We start from the raw sequence: 15,791 nt of genomic DNA on the forward strand, positions 1-15,791 counted from the left end.
TAGAGTCTGTGCGGAAAGAAAAGGGTTGTAGAATGTATTTGACGCCATACCTACTTACATTTCACGACTCTTCTCTTTCCGCACAGACTCTAAATATTATTTCTGTAACAATTTTATGGGCTTTGGGCCTGAAATAAACGTTTCATTATTATTATTTTACGAATGAATTCCATTCATACTGGGTCCATGCATTTTTGCTGCTGTACATAACCTATTTTGTTACTGGACCTTTTTACATAAAGTGTACAGACGATTAAGTAGACCTGTCACATTCCAAGTTTGAACAGTTTTGACCAAAGAGAATATAACACTAGGTAGGTACGTTGCCTTGACAATCTTGACATGGGAGTTTTTTGAGTAATATTTAACAAATCGAATTAACTTAAAATCATCAATTCATTAAAGGCATTAAAGCGACAATTTTCGTACGCGCTTTTTTTATTGTAATTGTTTTTGTGAGATGGTCGGCAAGAGCGATGCTAAGAACAGCCGAATCTTCCACCAGTCCTATGTGAAATGTTGCAAGTTACAAAACTTGACTCCTCTAAATACCTTGATCCCTTCGGCCAATGGAAAGCTACTGGATTTCTGCGTGGACAGGATCAAATATCCGGAGTGGCCGCCCATATTGAACGCCCTGAGCTGCGATCTGAGTTTACACTCACTGGCTATACGATGCAGGCAGCAAGTCAAAACTGGTGAGTTTTTATTTTGCTGATGTAGGGTATATATCGTCAATTACCACCGGTTAATAACTGGCCACCTTATACTAAAAATGAATTCTATTCGCCTATAAACAGAATTCATAAGGTTGCAATAACTGGCGGTCCTTTAATAACTAGCCGTAATAGGGGATATTACTGCAATGTTCTGCCGCCAGAGTGCACCACTACTCAGTAAATTCATAGACTAACTTATACATACTGAGCCTTAAACTGTTTTTTGACAAGTTTTCACAGACAATAAAATATGACATTGATGCATCAAGGCGGTTTGTTAACAAGGGCCTACCGGTAAACGCGAAAATCGAAATTTAGTTATCTGCCTCTTTATCGCTCGAATATGCAAGAGTGATAGAGAGATTAGATAACGAAATTTCGATTTTCTTGTTTCGCGGTAGGCCATGTGATTGACGTGACGTGTGATGTGTCAATGTGGTTTGTTTACTGTATGTGCCACAAAGGTGCCACCCACGCAGAGCTTTGCCTAATATTCCCTATTAACGAATTACCCTATTAGTTTTTTGTTCACCATTCGTTTCAAGGGAACTTATGCACGTAATATAATTTAATATTTAGTAGTACCTATGGGTAGTAGGAATAGGTACCTGAAGAAAAACATCGTGAGAAATTGGAAGGTCAAATGGGGTCAAACCCTGAAAGGGATAAGTCAATAAGAGAGCTGTCAAGAGAGTTAAACTGGAATGAACTGTCGTCTGTGGTATTACCGGACCGATACAGCTTTCAGACCTGCAAGAATAGAGCGTACACTAACTCCCATCTTAAGTGCCGGCAACGCACTTACAAAGTTACAACCCCTATGGTGTGGCGGGTGTACATGGCCTCCATGGGCAACGGTAATCGCTTACCATCAGGCGACCGTCTGCTCTTTTGCCTCTTATATCATAAAAAACCGGACAAGTGCGAGTCGGACTCGCCCACCGAGGGTTCCGTACTTTTTAGTATTTGTTGTTATAGCGGCAACAGAAATACATCATCTGTGAAAATTTCAACTGCCTAGCTATCACGGTTCATGAGATACAGCCTGGTGACAGACGGACGGACGGACGGACAGCGGAGTCTTAGTAATAGGGTCCCGTGTTTACCCTTTGGGTACGGAACCCTAAAAAAGACGTGCAAATCACAACGTAGGAATGAAGCGAGTAATAATTACACACTACGTTATTTACATGCCCCTCTTAGCAAAAAAAAAAATGCAGAAAGTGTATTGTAGGTACAGTCACCTGCAATAATATGTTACTCTTCGAAGGACGCAAAAATATGTGACACGCTCTTATGGCTCTACAAATACGATCGTGTCAGATGTTTTTGCGGCCTTCGTTGTGTAACATATTATTGCGGGTGACTGTACCATTGCCCACACCGTTAACTGTACATCGGTGGACCTTATGCGCTTTGTAATAAGGTCCACCACGGGGTGTTGCTGTTTATACAAATAATCAAATAACCCACAGTGTCGAACCACGTATAGTGACAATATTTTCTCTGATAAGCCTTACCTCCTGAGTCCCCGAGGCCATTATAAAGGATCCAAATCGAATTTTGAATTAAAATGGAATAGAAGAAGATTCCAAATTCAAAACTGCAATAATGACAAGGGGGACTCAGGAGGCTAAGATACAAGTAGGAAGTACCTCAAGTATCCTACTTGGCCAAGAATTATGCTTTTGGAGTCACAGCGCATAATATGGCTAAAATCCGCTTCAGGAGAGTTTTAGTGCTCGACATTGGTTTGACATTCTACCCTTAATTTCTCAGTTCTAGAGCAAATAGACTGCGAGCGTCTCGCGAAGACCGTGAACAAGCGGGCAGTGATCCTCACCAAGTTTATGCTGTCCAACTTGGTGGAAGCAGTAGCGCAGCTCCTAGCCGACACCACGCTTCTGAACACCTTGACCCTGGAGGGAGTACCCTTGAGGATACCTTACTTGAATCCGCTAAGTGACGTACGAAAGGATGAAAACGATTTTTAAATTTTTGATATTTTATAAGTAGGCTATAGATCTTTGTACGTGATTCGCCTATCTATTTACTTTAAATATATAGCAAGACACCAATCATTCTAATAGTTTTTTAAACGACAGAATTTAATATTAACGATATTTCCACACCTTATAAATATGTACGCCTTGCATGATGGGGTTTTCCGATCTAATCTAATCTAATGTGCGTATATATCTATATGTAATTCACCACTGTAAAAATTAAGGAAAAGCAAGAACCAACCTATCTACGACACATGTCTCATTATTATTATATTTTATCCTGAAGTCTCGCCTCTAGGTTCTTCTGAGCAACAGCTCCCTGAGCCACCTGGCGCTGCCACGCTGCCTGATCGGCGACGCGGGATGCCTGGCCATCTGCAAGGCGGTGCGATGTCTTCCCAACATCCTGACTCTCGACTTGTCCGGCTGTGAGTTGTCGCCGCTTGGGGCGTCCTACATCGCCGACTTAATCAAGGTGAGTTATAGGCGTTGTAGCTAGACATTGTCTGGTCCTCGACAGCTTCCGCTAGCTTCTAAAAATTTAAACAGGCCTTTTCCCTTTTTTAAACCAACAATTTCATTTCAATCAAGACATAATTAGAGCAAAATCATTTGATAAGTAAACTAGTATCTGAATTCCGCGTTCTTGCAACAAAGTCATGGTTGACGAATAGCGGCTAAAAGATTAACCTGAACTGTTTGGCCACAGTACCAAAAGATCAATCGCTACAGCGAGAACTGGGTGCGCACGCTCCGCTACAGGCTTCCGGAGCTGGACGCGATGGCGGGGCTCCGGCGCATCTCGCTGTGCGGCAACCCGCTCGGCGACGCCGGCGCCTCCGCGCTGCTCTCTGTGCTAGCCGACGACTTGTGGATCAAAGGTATGTTTCGTAAGACCGGCACAAGTTGTAGATCTGTTTCTTCGCTATCCGCCCACCGATAAAAGTTCCAGTAGACCTAAATATCTTCCATTTCAGCCGTGGACCTCCAGAATTGCGAGGCGTCAGAGTCGACGGCCACGGCGGCGCTGTTCGCGCTCCAGTCCAACACGACCTTGGTGGTGCTGGATCTCCGCCACAACTCCATTTGCAACGAGTCGCTGGCGAAAGTGCGGGCTGCACTCAGGAAAAATGAGACTGGGGTTGGGGAACAGGTCAGTTACATTTGTTAGGCACTCCCACTGCTAACTAGTGTTGGTAGGAACTCGAGTCCTTTGAGTCTGAATTTGAAGAACACGGCTCGTTTTTACGAGACTCGGCGTTAAAAAAACTTCTGAGTCTTTTAAGTCCCGAGTCGAGTCCTATGTTGAGTCTTTTCCTAAATAACAGTAAAGAAATTTAGCGTTATTGTCTGATTTGTGTAAGCTAGTAATCCACAATTTTTACACAAAGACAATGCATTTCGAAATTGTTTGTACAAAAAAATCAAGAGTTCTCTAAAAAGGATTCTATAGTCTCTACAAGGCTCGGGTCAGTTGAAAATAAATCGAGTTTAAACTTAATTATAAGAGTTTGAAAAACTGAGTCGAGTCTTGAAGCAGAGGACTTAAAAGCACTCGAGTCCTAACCAACACTACTGCCAACATCGAAATTTAATTTTCTGTTGTCCTATCGCTCTTGTATTATTCTCTGAATCTGTGTCATCATATTGTCATAATCTCGGCCTATGTAATCGGCAGAGTTAATCAAAAAGTTAACTTCGTTAATCGTTAATCCGTTAAATAAAAAGTTAACTTCGTTAAACGTTAAAACGTTACTTTTCAAAAGTTTTAACGGAAGTTAAAGTTAATCGTTAATCGTTAACTCGAAATCGTAAATATACACAATAAGAAATAAAACTAGGAGAAGTAATCATAAATTTTGATTTTTATTAAAGACTAATCTACTAATTAACGTGGTAATCATTACTAATTAATAATAGCATAGCCAATAAAAATATCATTCGCTAGCATCTGCCATAAATGCATGTTCCCCTTCATGAACATGAGCATATTAAAATTGTCGTCTGATAGCGACGCCCGTATTGGAGAAAAAATATCTTTTCCCACCGAAAACAGGCGTTCCACAGCAGCACTCGAAGGTATACTAGTCTTATATTTGAGGCAGCGCGGGGCCTTTGTGTGAGTAGGTACTTAAGTATTAACGATTAACGGACTTAAGAAAAGTTAACGGAAGTTAACAAGTCCGTTACAGGTTTTTAAAGTTAACTTAAAAGTTAATCCGTTACTCGAAAACTTAACTTCGTTAATTAACGATTAACGGATTAACGAGTTAATGCCCAGCTATGGTAATCGGTCACCCAAATCTTTTCTTCTAACTTATCTTTCAGTATACGTGGCTGAGCAGTGTCAGCATGTGTTCTGGCGATGGCTTCAGGGTGACCAAACCAATCGCCTCCAGGTAATTTGCTGAATATACCTACAAATAAGGGTAGAAAAGTAATACCTAGTCGTGAACTCAAATAAAACCTATGATAGGTATTTAAAATAAAACGTTTTTTTTTTACTAGAAATGGAGTCAGCAAAGACCGGATGGGGCTGAACCAGAAGAGTGCACCAATGAAACACACCAGCAACAAAACTACTACCAACAAGAGGGAAAAGTAAGCAGTTGATATACCTAAGTACAGTCGCCATCAGATATATCAGATATATAGTGTTTAGTTTTAAGTTTATAAAATACATATGTATGTTAGTCTGTAAGGTATTTGTAATATGGGCCTTGTTGCCTGAATTAAATTTCTAAATAAATAAATAAAATATATCGGAGCGGCCAAGGTGTTCACAATATCTGAACACGCACTCTTCTTACATCATTCTCATTGGGTATCATTCTCATGTGATCATTCTAATTTATGTGTGACCCATAAAGAGTATTATATTGTATTGTATCATGTATGTATTATGTAGGTATTCCTAAGACCTGTATTATTCTCACAGAGACTACACGGACATACTAGAGCAACAGCTCCAAGAGGAGGTGTCACACCGGCAACAGCTGGAGGAGCTGAACTCGCAGCTCGTCGAGCAGATGAAACAGTTACAGCAGCAACAGCTGCGCCGGTGGCGGGACGCGGAATCCTTCGGTACTGACACATCAATATCAATGCCCTCTTTTACCCTATTTCCCAAGGCAATTGCAGCTAAGTAAAGCTTGTATTATGGATGGATGCTAATAGGCGACGATATACATACTTATATAGAAATATATATATATTTATATTCCGTTGTTCCAGGGTCAGAGCCGTCCCTGGAGGCAACCTCGCGGTCAGGCAGCTCTGGCTCGTCGTGTTCCGTTCCGATCGACCAGAGCACGCTGTCTTACATCCAGCAGGCCTTCCGGGACATTTACGCTTTCATCAAGAACAACCAGTGCGCGGGGTGAGTCCTACTATATCGGTGTTCTACGTGTGGTAACTCGTTGAAAAAAAAATTTATCGTGTATTTTAACTGTCTTTCAACGCCACGGCTAATCGCATCGATGCGGCGCGTCAACCTATAATCGGAATGAACGTTGATATCGGGCTTGCGCCGTGCCGTGCCATGCGCATCTATTCTATTCATCATTGGCGGCCAAATATACCTAAGGGTTACCACCGTATTGATAATAGAAGCTTCGTTCAGATACTTCGTTCTGAACACTATTACGAGCTCTCATATCTGAGGACGACTGTAGGTACCACTTGCTGGCTGTGCTTATCCTACAGCTAGTGCTCGCTAGTTCTACCACAACAGATTTTGGGTCTATATACAATGCAGTGGCGTGAAATATGTAATAGGACAAATATATACAAGATAAACCTCTGTTAATCGCATCGTGAAATATAAAGACCAAATAACCATACGTCTTTTGCCGTATGGTTATTTGGTCTAACCTATACCGAATATACATAATAGATACAATTAATCAGTCCGATTATACGAAATATATATCAATTTTTACGAATCTGGCAGCCCTGGAAGCTTCCTCATTGCTGTGTACCTTCGCCCGCACTGTTAACTGTCCATCGGTAAACCTTATCATACAAAAGGCATAACGTCCACCGATGAACAGTTAAGAGTGTTGCTGTTTGTACGAGGAGGAAGCAAGAGCTTCACAGTCTAATTGTAAGCCTAAACTAACATGTAGAGGTATGAGTAATATACCTATACCTCTACATGTTAGTTTAGGCTTACATTTAGGTACATACTAAAACTGCTCTAAGGGTTATCCGCAGATGGTCTAGAACGCAAAATGACTAGTGTGTTGTTTTGCCTAAATCGCAATTAGTCTACATCGCAAACGGTCTAGAACGCAAAATGCCCACTTTTTATATCACCACATTTTACATAGGTAGGTTAGGTTCGTTAGGTATCTTCAAATGGCCGAAGGCCAAACAGCACAGAATAGCTTCCGCGGGGCTCCGTCGACATCGCTATAAAGTTGAGATAAAACGGAAAAAATAATGTGGGCATTTTGCGTTCTAGACCGTTTGCGATGTAGACTAATTGCGATTTAGGCAAAACAACACACTAGTCATTTTGCGTTCTAGACCATCTGCGGATAACCCGCTCTAAAACCTTTCACCCCCCATCAGCGACTGTGAACACGAGCGGAAGGAGCGAATCGCCGAAATACCGGAATCTGACGAGGAGGCAGCCAGGGCCAGCATCGTCCCGAAGAAGGCGCAGAGCACGCACGTGAAGATGACCGAGCTGGTGAAGGTGGAGAAGATCACCAAGTCGGCGCATCTGCTCGGGCACATACAGCACATACGGGAGACCATGCAGATGGTAACGGTTAGTAACGGCTACAGGTTTACCAGGCTGACATTTCAAAAATGACAATCGAATGTCAGTCTTAGCCCTCATTCACACGGTCGCTTTTACAACGCGCGTTAAAAAAGCGCTTGAATCTGTCCGCACTCTAAATTCGATTCAACGACCAAGGCTTAAAGTCGAAAATCCAACAACGCATGATTAAAAGCGCCACCGCCGTCGTGTGAATAAATACACTTGTGTCTATTTGTGTCATTCCAACGCTTTTTTAACATGCGTTGTAAAAGCGCCCGTGTGAATGAGGGCTAACTCATCGCAAATAGAACACATCCCTAAGCATGGTAAAGGGTTAAAAACCGGGCAAGTGCGAGTCGGACTCGCGCACGAAGGGTTCCGTACCATAATGCAAAAAAAAAAACGAAAAAAAAGCAAAAAAAAAACGGTCACCCATCCAAGTACTGACCACTCCCGACGTTGCTTAACTTTGGTCAAAAATCACGTTTGTTGTATGGGAGCCCCATTTAAATCTTTATTTTATTCTGTTTTTAGTATTTGTTGTTATAGCTGCAACAGAAATACATCATCTGTGAAAATTTCAAGTGTCTAGCTATCACGGTTCGTGAGATACAGCCTGCCCATATAACCATTCCAGTCGCAGAATCACAAAGTGGTAACTAAATGTCAGATGTGTCGTAACAGAGTCCACACAATGTGTCTAGAATTGTTTCGAAACAAAGTGTCGTCGCCGTGTCTACACTTTTCCGTAACAAGGTGTCGACACATTTGTGTGCACTTTGCGTGCGGTTTGCGACTAAATCTGACAGCAAATTTGTGACAGCAAATGTCAATATAAAATACCTCTTGAAAACCAAGGTTTGTCAAACTACTATTAGTGTCTCGTGTGCTCGTAATTCTAGTAAGTCATCATGGGCAATGCAAATGATAATAATCGACCGAAACCATATAAACACCCAACACCCGTCAACCTTTTACAGAAAAGTTTTTAAAGAAATTCAATAAGCTACTTAGGTCAGGCAACGAATGCTCCAAAAGTTGTAGAGGGAAATGCTCGGAACACAATTTTTGACTCCGTAACTCGGTTTGACAAGTTAGGAGGTGAACATATCAAAAGTCCCCGGCCGTAGCCCTTGAGCGGGGGGGGAGAGAGGGGGCTTTGAAGGTCCCATTTTCCCGTTTTTCGATTATATCTCGGAAACTATGCATCTCAGCGACATGGCCACTTATACAAAATGAAAGTTAATTTAATTTGTTACAAGTTTATTCAGTCAATTTTTTCGATATGTTGAATAGTTTTTGAGATATCCGCTCTTGAAAGTTTATTTAGGGGTCTCAATTTTATCTTGATATATCTATATCAGTGAAGGTGCTAGGCCGTGTTTGGTATCGTTTTCGTATAAATCTGGGGTGCTGAATCCATTTAAGATATCACATTGACACCATTCCACAAAATAAAAATAAATCTTTTTAGGGTTCCGTACCTCAAAAGGAAAAAACGGAACCCTTATAGGATCACTCGTGCGTCTGTATGTATGTCCGTCTGAATACACAAAATAGTTCTTTACCTATAGATGACAGGAAAACCTATTAGAAATGTGCAGTCAAGCGCGAGTCGGACTTAATGTACGGAACCCTTAATACGCGAGTCCGACTCGCACTTGGCCGGTTTTTTTGAAACTCTTCTTGACGCTTAACCGCTGAACCGATTTCGTTGAAATTTGGTATAGAAATAGTTTGCGTCCCGGAACAGGACATAGGATAGATCTTATAACCAAAATCATCTTTTGAAGGTGTGAAAAGTGGCGTGGAAATTTGTACGGGAAATCAATAACATCTCTACATCTTTGATTTAGTTAAAAATGATGAAAAAACATGACTTCAAACCTAAACTTAAACAGTATTAACTTCAAGAAGTCAATTCTGAATTCCCCCCTACACCTCATTTCACACCTTTAAAGGATGATTTTTGAGATAACTTATTATATCCTGTCTCGGGACTCAAAATATATGTGTACCAAATTTAAATTAAAACTGTTCAGCAGTTTAAGCGTGAAGAGGAGTTTAAAAGAAAGTATTTTAATAAGTTTATATGTTTTTACTTCGGAATGGTGTCAATGTGATACCTTAACTAAATTTGGTACTGCGAATTTATACGAAAACGATACCAAACATGGCCTCGTAGCTTTACTGTTGTAGAAGTCAAAATAAAATTGAGAGCCCTAAATTCTTATTTCTTGGCCAAACTTGTGTAGAAGGAAAAGGTAAAATAAAAATCTTCGGCAGGAATATAAGACAAAAATATATATTTTTTTTGCGTTACTATTTCATTCATCAAATATAAACATACCTTGATTATACTATTCTAGTGAGATCCTCATAGATAAACAAAAACATTTACTTAAAAAATTACAAGGTCGAAATGTCACGGAACTTGTGAGAGTAATATGTGAAAAATATAAACTTTTATGACAAAAAAAATCTGGACACAATTTAAGAATCACCCAATTGCGTCGAGGAATCATCTGTATTTTTGCTTGTTTCATTACCTCCTCGCTTCTTTTTTGTCATTTGTATTCTGTAGCAATTTGTTAGATCTGAAAATAAAGATAACTTGCGTCGTCACGGATGTCGATTTATAGGTTTTAGGGAGTGCAGAATTCGAAAACGATGATCATTTTATAATCCAAGATGGCGGCTACGTATTTTGTCATAAAAGTGGAATCCAAAATAGTCATCATTTTCGAAATCTGCGCCCCCTAAAACCTATAAAATGACATCCATGACGACTTTTATGACATAGTGCATGGCCGCCATCTTGGAATCCAAAATAGTCATCATTTTCGAAATCTGCGCCCCCTAAAACCTATAAAACGATATCCATGACGACTTTTATGACATAGTGCATTGCCGCCATTTTTAAATTGAAAATGTTATCATTTTCGAAATCTGCGCCCCCCAAAACCTATAAAACGACACCCATGACGACTTTTATGACATAGTGCATGGCCGCCATTTTGGATTCCAAAATGGTCATCATTTTCGAAAGCGGGGCCCCCTAAAACCTATAAAACGACATACATGACGACTTTTATGATATAGTGCATGGCCGCCATCTTGGAATCCAAAATTGTCATCATTTTCGAAATCTGCGCCCCCTAAAACCTATAAAACGACACCCATGACGACTTTTATGACATAGTGCATGGCCGCTATTTTGGAATCCAAAATGGTTATCATTTTCGAAATCTGCGCCCCCCAAAACCTATAAAACGACACCCATGACGACTTTTATGACATAGTGCATGGCCGCCATCTTGGAATCCAAAATAGTCATCATTTTCGAAATCTGCGCCCCCTAAAACCTATAAAACGATATCCATGACGACTTTTATGACATAGTGCATTGCCGCCATTTTTAAATTGAAAATGTTATCATTTTCGAAATCTGCGCCCCCCAAAACCTATAAAACGACACCCATGACGACTTTTATGACATAGTGCATGGCCGCCATTTTGGATTCCAAAATGGTCATCATTTTCGAAAGCGGGGCCCCCTAAAACCTATAAAACGACATACATGACGACTTTTATGATATAGTGCATGGCCGCCATCTTGGAATCCAAAATTGTCATCATTTTCGAAATCTGCGCCCCCTAAAACCTATAAAACGACACCCATGACGACTTTTATGACATAGTGCATGGCCGCTATTTTGGAATCCAAAATGGTTATCATTTTCGAAATCTGCGCCCCCCAAAACCTATAAAACGACACCCATGACGACTTTTATGACATAGTGCATGGCCGCCATTTTGGATTTCAAAATGGTTATTATTTTCGAAATCTGCGCCCCCTAAAACCTATAAAACGATATCCATGACGACTTTTATGACATAGTGCATTGCCGCCATTTTTAAATTGAAAATGTTATCATTTTCGAAATCTGCGCCCCCCAAAACCTATAAAACGACACCCATGACGACTTTTATGACATAGTGCATGGCCGCCATTTTGGATTCCAAAATGGTCATCATTTTCGAAAGCGGGGCCCCCTAAAACCTATAAAACGACATACATGACGACTTTTATGATATAGTGCATGGCCGCCATCTTGGAATCCAAAATGGTCATCATTTTCGAAATCTGCGCCCCCTAAAACCTATAAAACGACACCCATGACGACTTTTATGACATAGTGCATGGCCGCCATTTTGGAATCCAAAATGGTTATCATTTTCGAAATCTGCGCCCCCCAAAACCTATAAAACGACACCCATGACGACTTTTATGACATAGTGCATGGCCGCCATTTTGGATTTCAAAATGGTCATCATTTTCTAAATCGGGGCCCCCTAAAACCTATAAAACGACATCCATGACGACTTTTATGACATAGTGCATGGCCGCCATCTTGGAATCCAAAATGGTTATCATTTTCGAAATCTGCGCCCCCTAAAACCTATAAAACGACACCCATGACGACTTTTATGGCATAGTGCATGGCCGCCATTTTGGATTCCAAAATGGTCATCATTTTCAAAATTGTGGCCCCCTAAAACGTATAAAACGACATCCATGACGACTTTTATGACACAGTGCATGGCCGCCATTTCGGATTCCAAAATGGTCATTATTTTCGAAATCGGCACTCCCTAAAACCTATATATCGACACCCATCTCGACTTTTATGACAAAGTGTTTTGCTACCATCTGCATGCAAGACATTTCTATTATTTTTACGTACAAAAATGGCCCCCTGTCAACTTTCAATCGAGATTTAATCGATAATTTATTCAGATTAATTCAATTTCAATCTATGTTAGGTCGACTAAACTAATCGCGATTAAAATTTGAGAATTAACTTTTTTTATTCCATTAATTAGTCGAATAAACAGTTAATCGATTAATGCCCATCTCTGACCACGGCATTTTTACACTTTGAGAATATCTGAAAACAAATCAACACAAGGAGCCATTTTGCAAATCCAGTAACATACCAGTAACTTTGTTATTACTTTTGACAGCGCGTGTCATGTGTCAACACAGAGTCGACACAAAGTCGAAACATTGCAACTACTTTGTGACTGCAATATTTCTCAGCCTTAAACCATATTTATACATCATAATTAACAAGTTTCGTAGTATGTAAAGCGTTATTTCCGTTATTTAAGTATAGTATACGCATCGAAGTACTAAAAATGCTTCAAATAATATAGTTATGAACACAGGCACTGAGAAGTAAACAATTTCATTTCCGGCTAAACTAAAACAATGTGGCGGCGCGTTGATTATATTACACTTAGTTTATCAAATCACTCGAGCAGTTTAATTCCCCATAATAATTTAAGTCATATTGTAATATAAATGCAAACAATATATAATTACGTCTAGTAATCCGTTTTAGAGATGGCGTATTAATGTCACTTATTTTTATTTAAGTATTTTTCCATCTGACAGTTTCCATTTGACAGGAACAAAATGAACGAATGAACGAATGATTTTGGCATAAAGTAGTCGCAAACCCGAAACAATGTGTGCACACGGCGACCACACTTTATGTCACTTTGTGTCATGTGTCGACCCTTCCCCATTTCTGGTAACTGTGTCGACACGGCGACGACTCTGCGACTGGAATTGTGACCGAAACAGACGGTGTCGACACAAGATGTGTCAACACCGCGTCGTAACGGCGACTGGAAATGGTTGTATGGGTGGTGACAGACGGACGGACGGACGGACGGACGGACAGCGAAGTCTTAGTAATAGGGTCCCGTTTTACCCTTTAGGTACGGAACCCTAAAAAGGGACTCATGAAAGAACATCCTGACACGCCGATTTCACACGCTCCGACTGTTAACATAAGTGTGTATTTACCGTGCTTGAGCCAATGACTGATCGACTCTCGATTTGTGAATGCGTGCGTGCGTAAATAGAAGAAAAACCGGCTTGTTGTGGTGTCACACTTTTGTTTTTGCGACGTTTAGACGAAATATGACGTTACGTTTGAAGCATTTGACTGCTCAGTTTAGTTACCTAATTAATTAAGTTTTTAAAATAAAATCATTTGAATGCTACGATCTGGTCTAAGCACATCAAGTTAAACTAAATTTAAGATCAATGAAAATGGTTTAAGGAGTGGATATCTGGATATCCGTATCTGCGTACCGAGTTACCGGTTTTTAGATCTCTTGTTTTGAGAGCACAATTTCTTCCTACCGCATGGGTACACCGGCAAACCGGCAATGTAGGCGGTCTTCATATTGGATGCGGATTTGCACGCTGCTCCAGTGTGCGCGCGGGACATCGCTATATATGGAGCGACGTGCGCATCTACATAAGTGTAACAACCGTGGACCTCTATTGATAGCTAAACTTATTAGCGTAAACTTGTTTTAGAAGCCGGAGATGATCGAAAAACAAATGGGAGACACGAAGAATATTCACAACGAAGAACAACAGTATTTAGACGTACTGCAAGAAATGAATTCCTCTATCAAGAGTAAAAAAGTAAGTCGCACAGTTCATTAATTTCTATGGTCCACGAGCTAGGTACAGGTTTGGTCAATTATTTTTGTGAGATTCCTCATAAAGTTCATCATGTATCCTCGGTGAACGACAATTGCGCTTCCGTGGAGGGAATCAGAATAATATATTACCTACTTGATATAATATTCATAGGGATAAACAGTCAAACAATGGCTGTTAAAAAATATTAGGTACATTTTGCGGGCGTGGGCATGGGTTGTCGGCGCGCATTATATAAATGATTTAACGGTAACACAATAATTATATCTATTTTTCTCAAAAATGGACGGCAAAGTCGACTTTGCCGTTTAAAAAGTTGGTCGCGAAGCGCGTAGTTTATGGTCAGTCAAAAATTAAAAAGTTAAAAACATTGCAGTCTCGATTTTGGGACTGCAATGTTGCATACAAATTCCATTATTTGTCGTGTTCCAAACTTTTTAAAGTTGAAATGGCCATATCAAATGAAGGCACAGGCCCATTAAACAGCCAAACAGACGATTAGTACTTATAATTATAATGTTGGTACCGCGACTATTTAGCTGTCTCAAATAGCTTGGCGTATTTTCGGCAGAAAAATACACTTCTACTTTTTAATTAAAAAAAATAAAAAGGCGGCAAAGCTAATTTTTTCAATTGTTTCTACTTTTTTCTGTGAAAATATATACGTAAGAACGTTGCTTTTGTAAAATATTTTTATTATATTTATATTTCTTGCACCATTTTTGAGAAAAGCAGTTTCTCAAAAATAGACGGCAAAGTCGACTTTGCCGTTTAAAAAATAGGTCGCGAAGCGCGCAGTTTATGGTCAGTCAAAAATTAAAAAGTTAAAAACATTGCAGTCTTGATTTTGGGACTGCAATGTTGCATACAAATTCCATTATTTGTCGAGTTCCAAAATTTTTAAAAGTTGAAATGGCCATATCAAATGAAGGCACAGGCCCATTAAACAGCCAAACAGATGATTAGTACCGCGACCATTTAGCTGTCTCAAATAGGTTGGCGTATTTTCGGCAGAAACATACACTTCTACTTTTTTATTAAAAAAATAAAAAGGCGGCAAAGCTAATTTTTTCAATTGTTTCTACTTTTTCTGTGAAAATATATACGTAAGAACGTTGCTTTTGTAAAATATTTGTATGATATTTATATTTCTTGCACCATTTTTGAGAAAAGCACTATATATGACTCGGCTGGAAGGCTACTTGCTGGCTTCGGATTCAATTAAACGGACTCCCAAGGTCGTCCGTTTAAAACGAATCCTCAGCCTGCAAGTAGCGACTTCCGAGCCTCGACAATAATGTACTATTTGTTATCCACAGGGCAGTACGATATCGCGGAATTCGCGGAGTAGCGGCAGCCTAGTGTCGGATTCGTCGGACACTTTAGTGTCATCGTCGCGCCACGGCCAGCGCGCGCCCCCCTCCCCGCCGCCCGCGCTCAACCCGCGCGAAGCGCTATACTCCTCTTCGGATGACAGTTCGTAATTTTTTTAGTGTTTTTGTAAATTAAAATTTTGTGAGAAATAAATTATTATTTTGCAAGTTGTGTTTGTTGTGAATACGGTTACCTACTAACCAGTTGAATCAACATATGAAGTCTTGCTATTTCAGTCAGTCTCGGTACAAAAAGTACTGAGGTTGACTGAAGTAGATGACAAATACGAACGTTTCCGAGAAAATACGATGGAAAACAATTATGTAATAGTGAGAACACATTTTGTGAAGTCACTATGAATCCGCCTTTATTTATTGTAACCACTGTAACCC

General features: G+C 40.1%; 1 protein-coding gene across 1 annotated transcript; it reads left to right on the forward strand.

The window, feature by feature from the left end:
* The first annotated feature begins 320 nt into the window (after positions 1-320).
* Positions 321-15,566, forward strand: LOC134806394 (protein Cep78 homolog). Its single transcript, XM_063779648.1, has 12 exons — positions 321-698; positions 2,499-2,686; positions 3,024-3,200; positions 3,435-3,606; positions 3,703-3,878; positions 5,054-5,124; positions 5,234-5,326; positions 5,664-5,809; positions 5,960-6,104; positions 7,301-7,502; positions 13,897-14,007; positions 15,345-15,566. The coding sequence occupies exons 1-12, from the start codon at positions 461-463 to the stop codon at positions 15,507-15,509; spliced, it is 1,884 nt and encodes a 627-aa protein (XP_063635718.1). The 5' UTR covers positions 321-460; the 3' UTR covers positions 15,510-15,566.
* The last annotated feature ends 225 nt before the right edge of the window (positions 15,567-15,791 follow it).

Source organism: Cydia splendana, chromosome 3 (assembly GCF_910591565.1).
Source record: "Cydia splendana chromosome 3, ilCydSple1.2, whole genome shotgun sequence".
In the NCBI taxonomy this organism is placed as follows: Eukaryota; Metazoa; Arthropoda; class Insecta; order Lepidoptera; family Tortricidae; genus Cydia; species Cydia splendana.

Coding starts and splice junctions, on each gene's coding strand:
- LOC134806394 (XM_063779648.1), top strand. CDS start 461: ATGGTCGGCAAGAGCGATGCTAAGAACAGCCGAATCTTCCACCAGTCC. Junction 699..2,498: donor CAGGCAGCAAGTCAAAACTG/GTGAGTTTTTAT, acceptor TTAATTTCTCAG/TTCTAGAGCAAATAGACTGC. Junction 3,879..5,053: donor AGACTGGGGTTGGGGAACAG/GTCAGTTACATT, acceptor CTTATCTTTCAG/TATACGTGGCTGAGCAGTGT.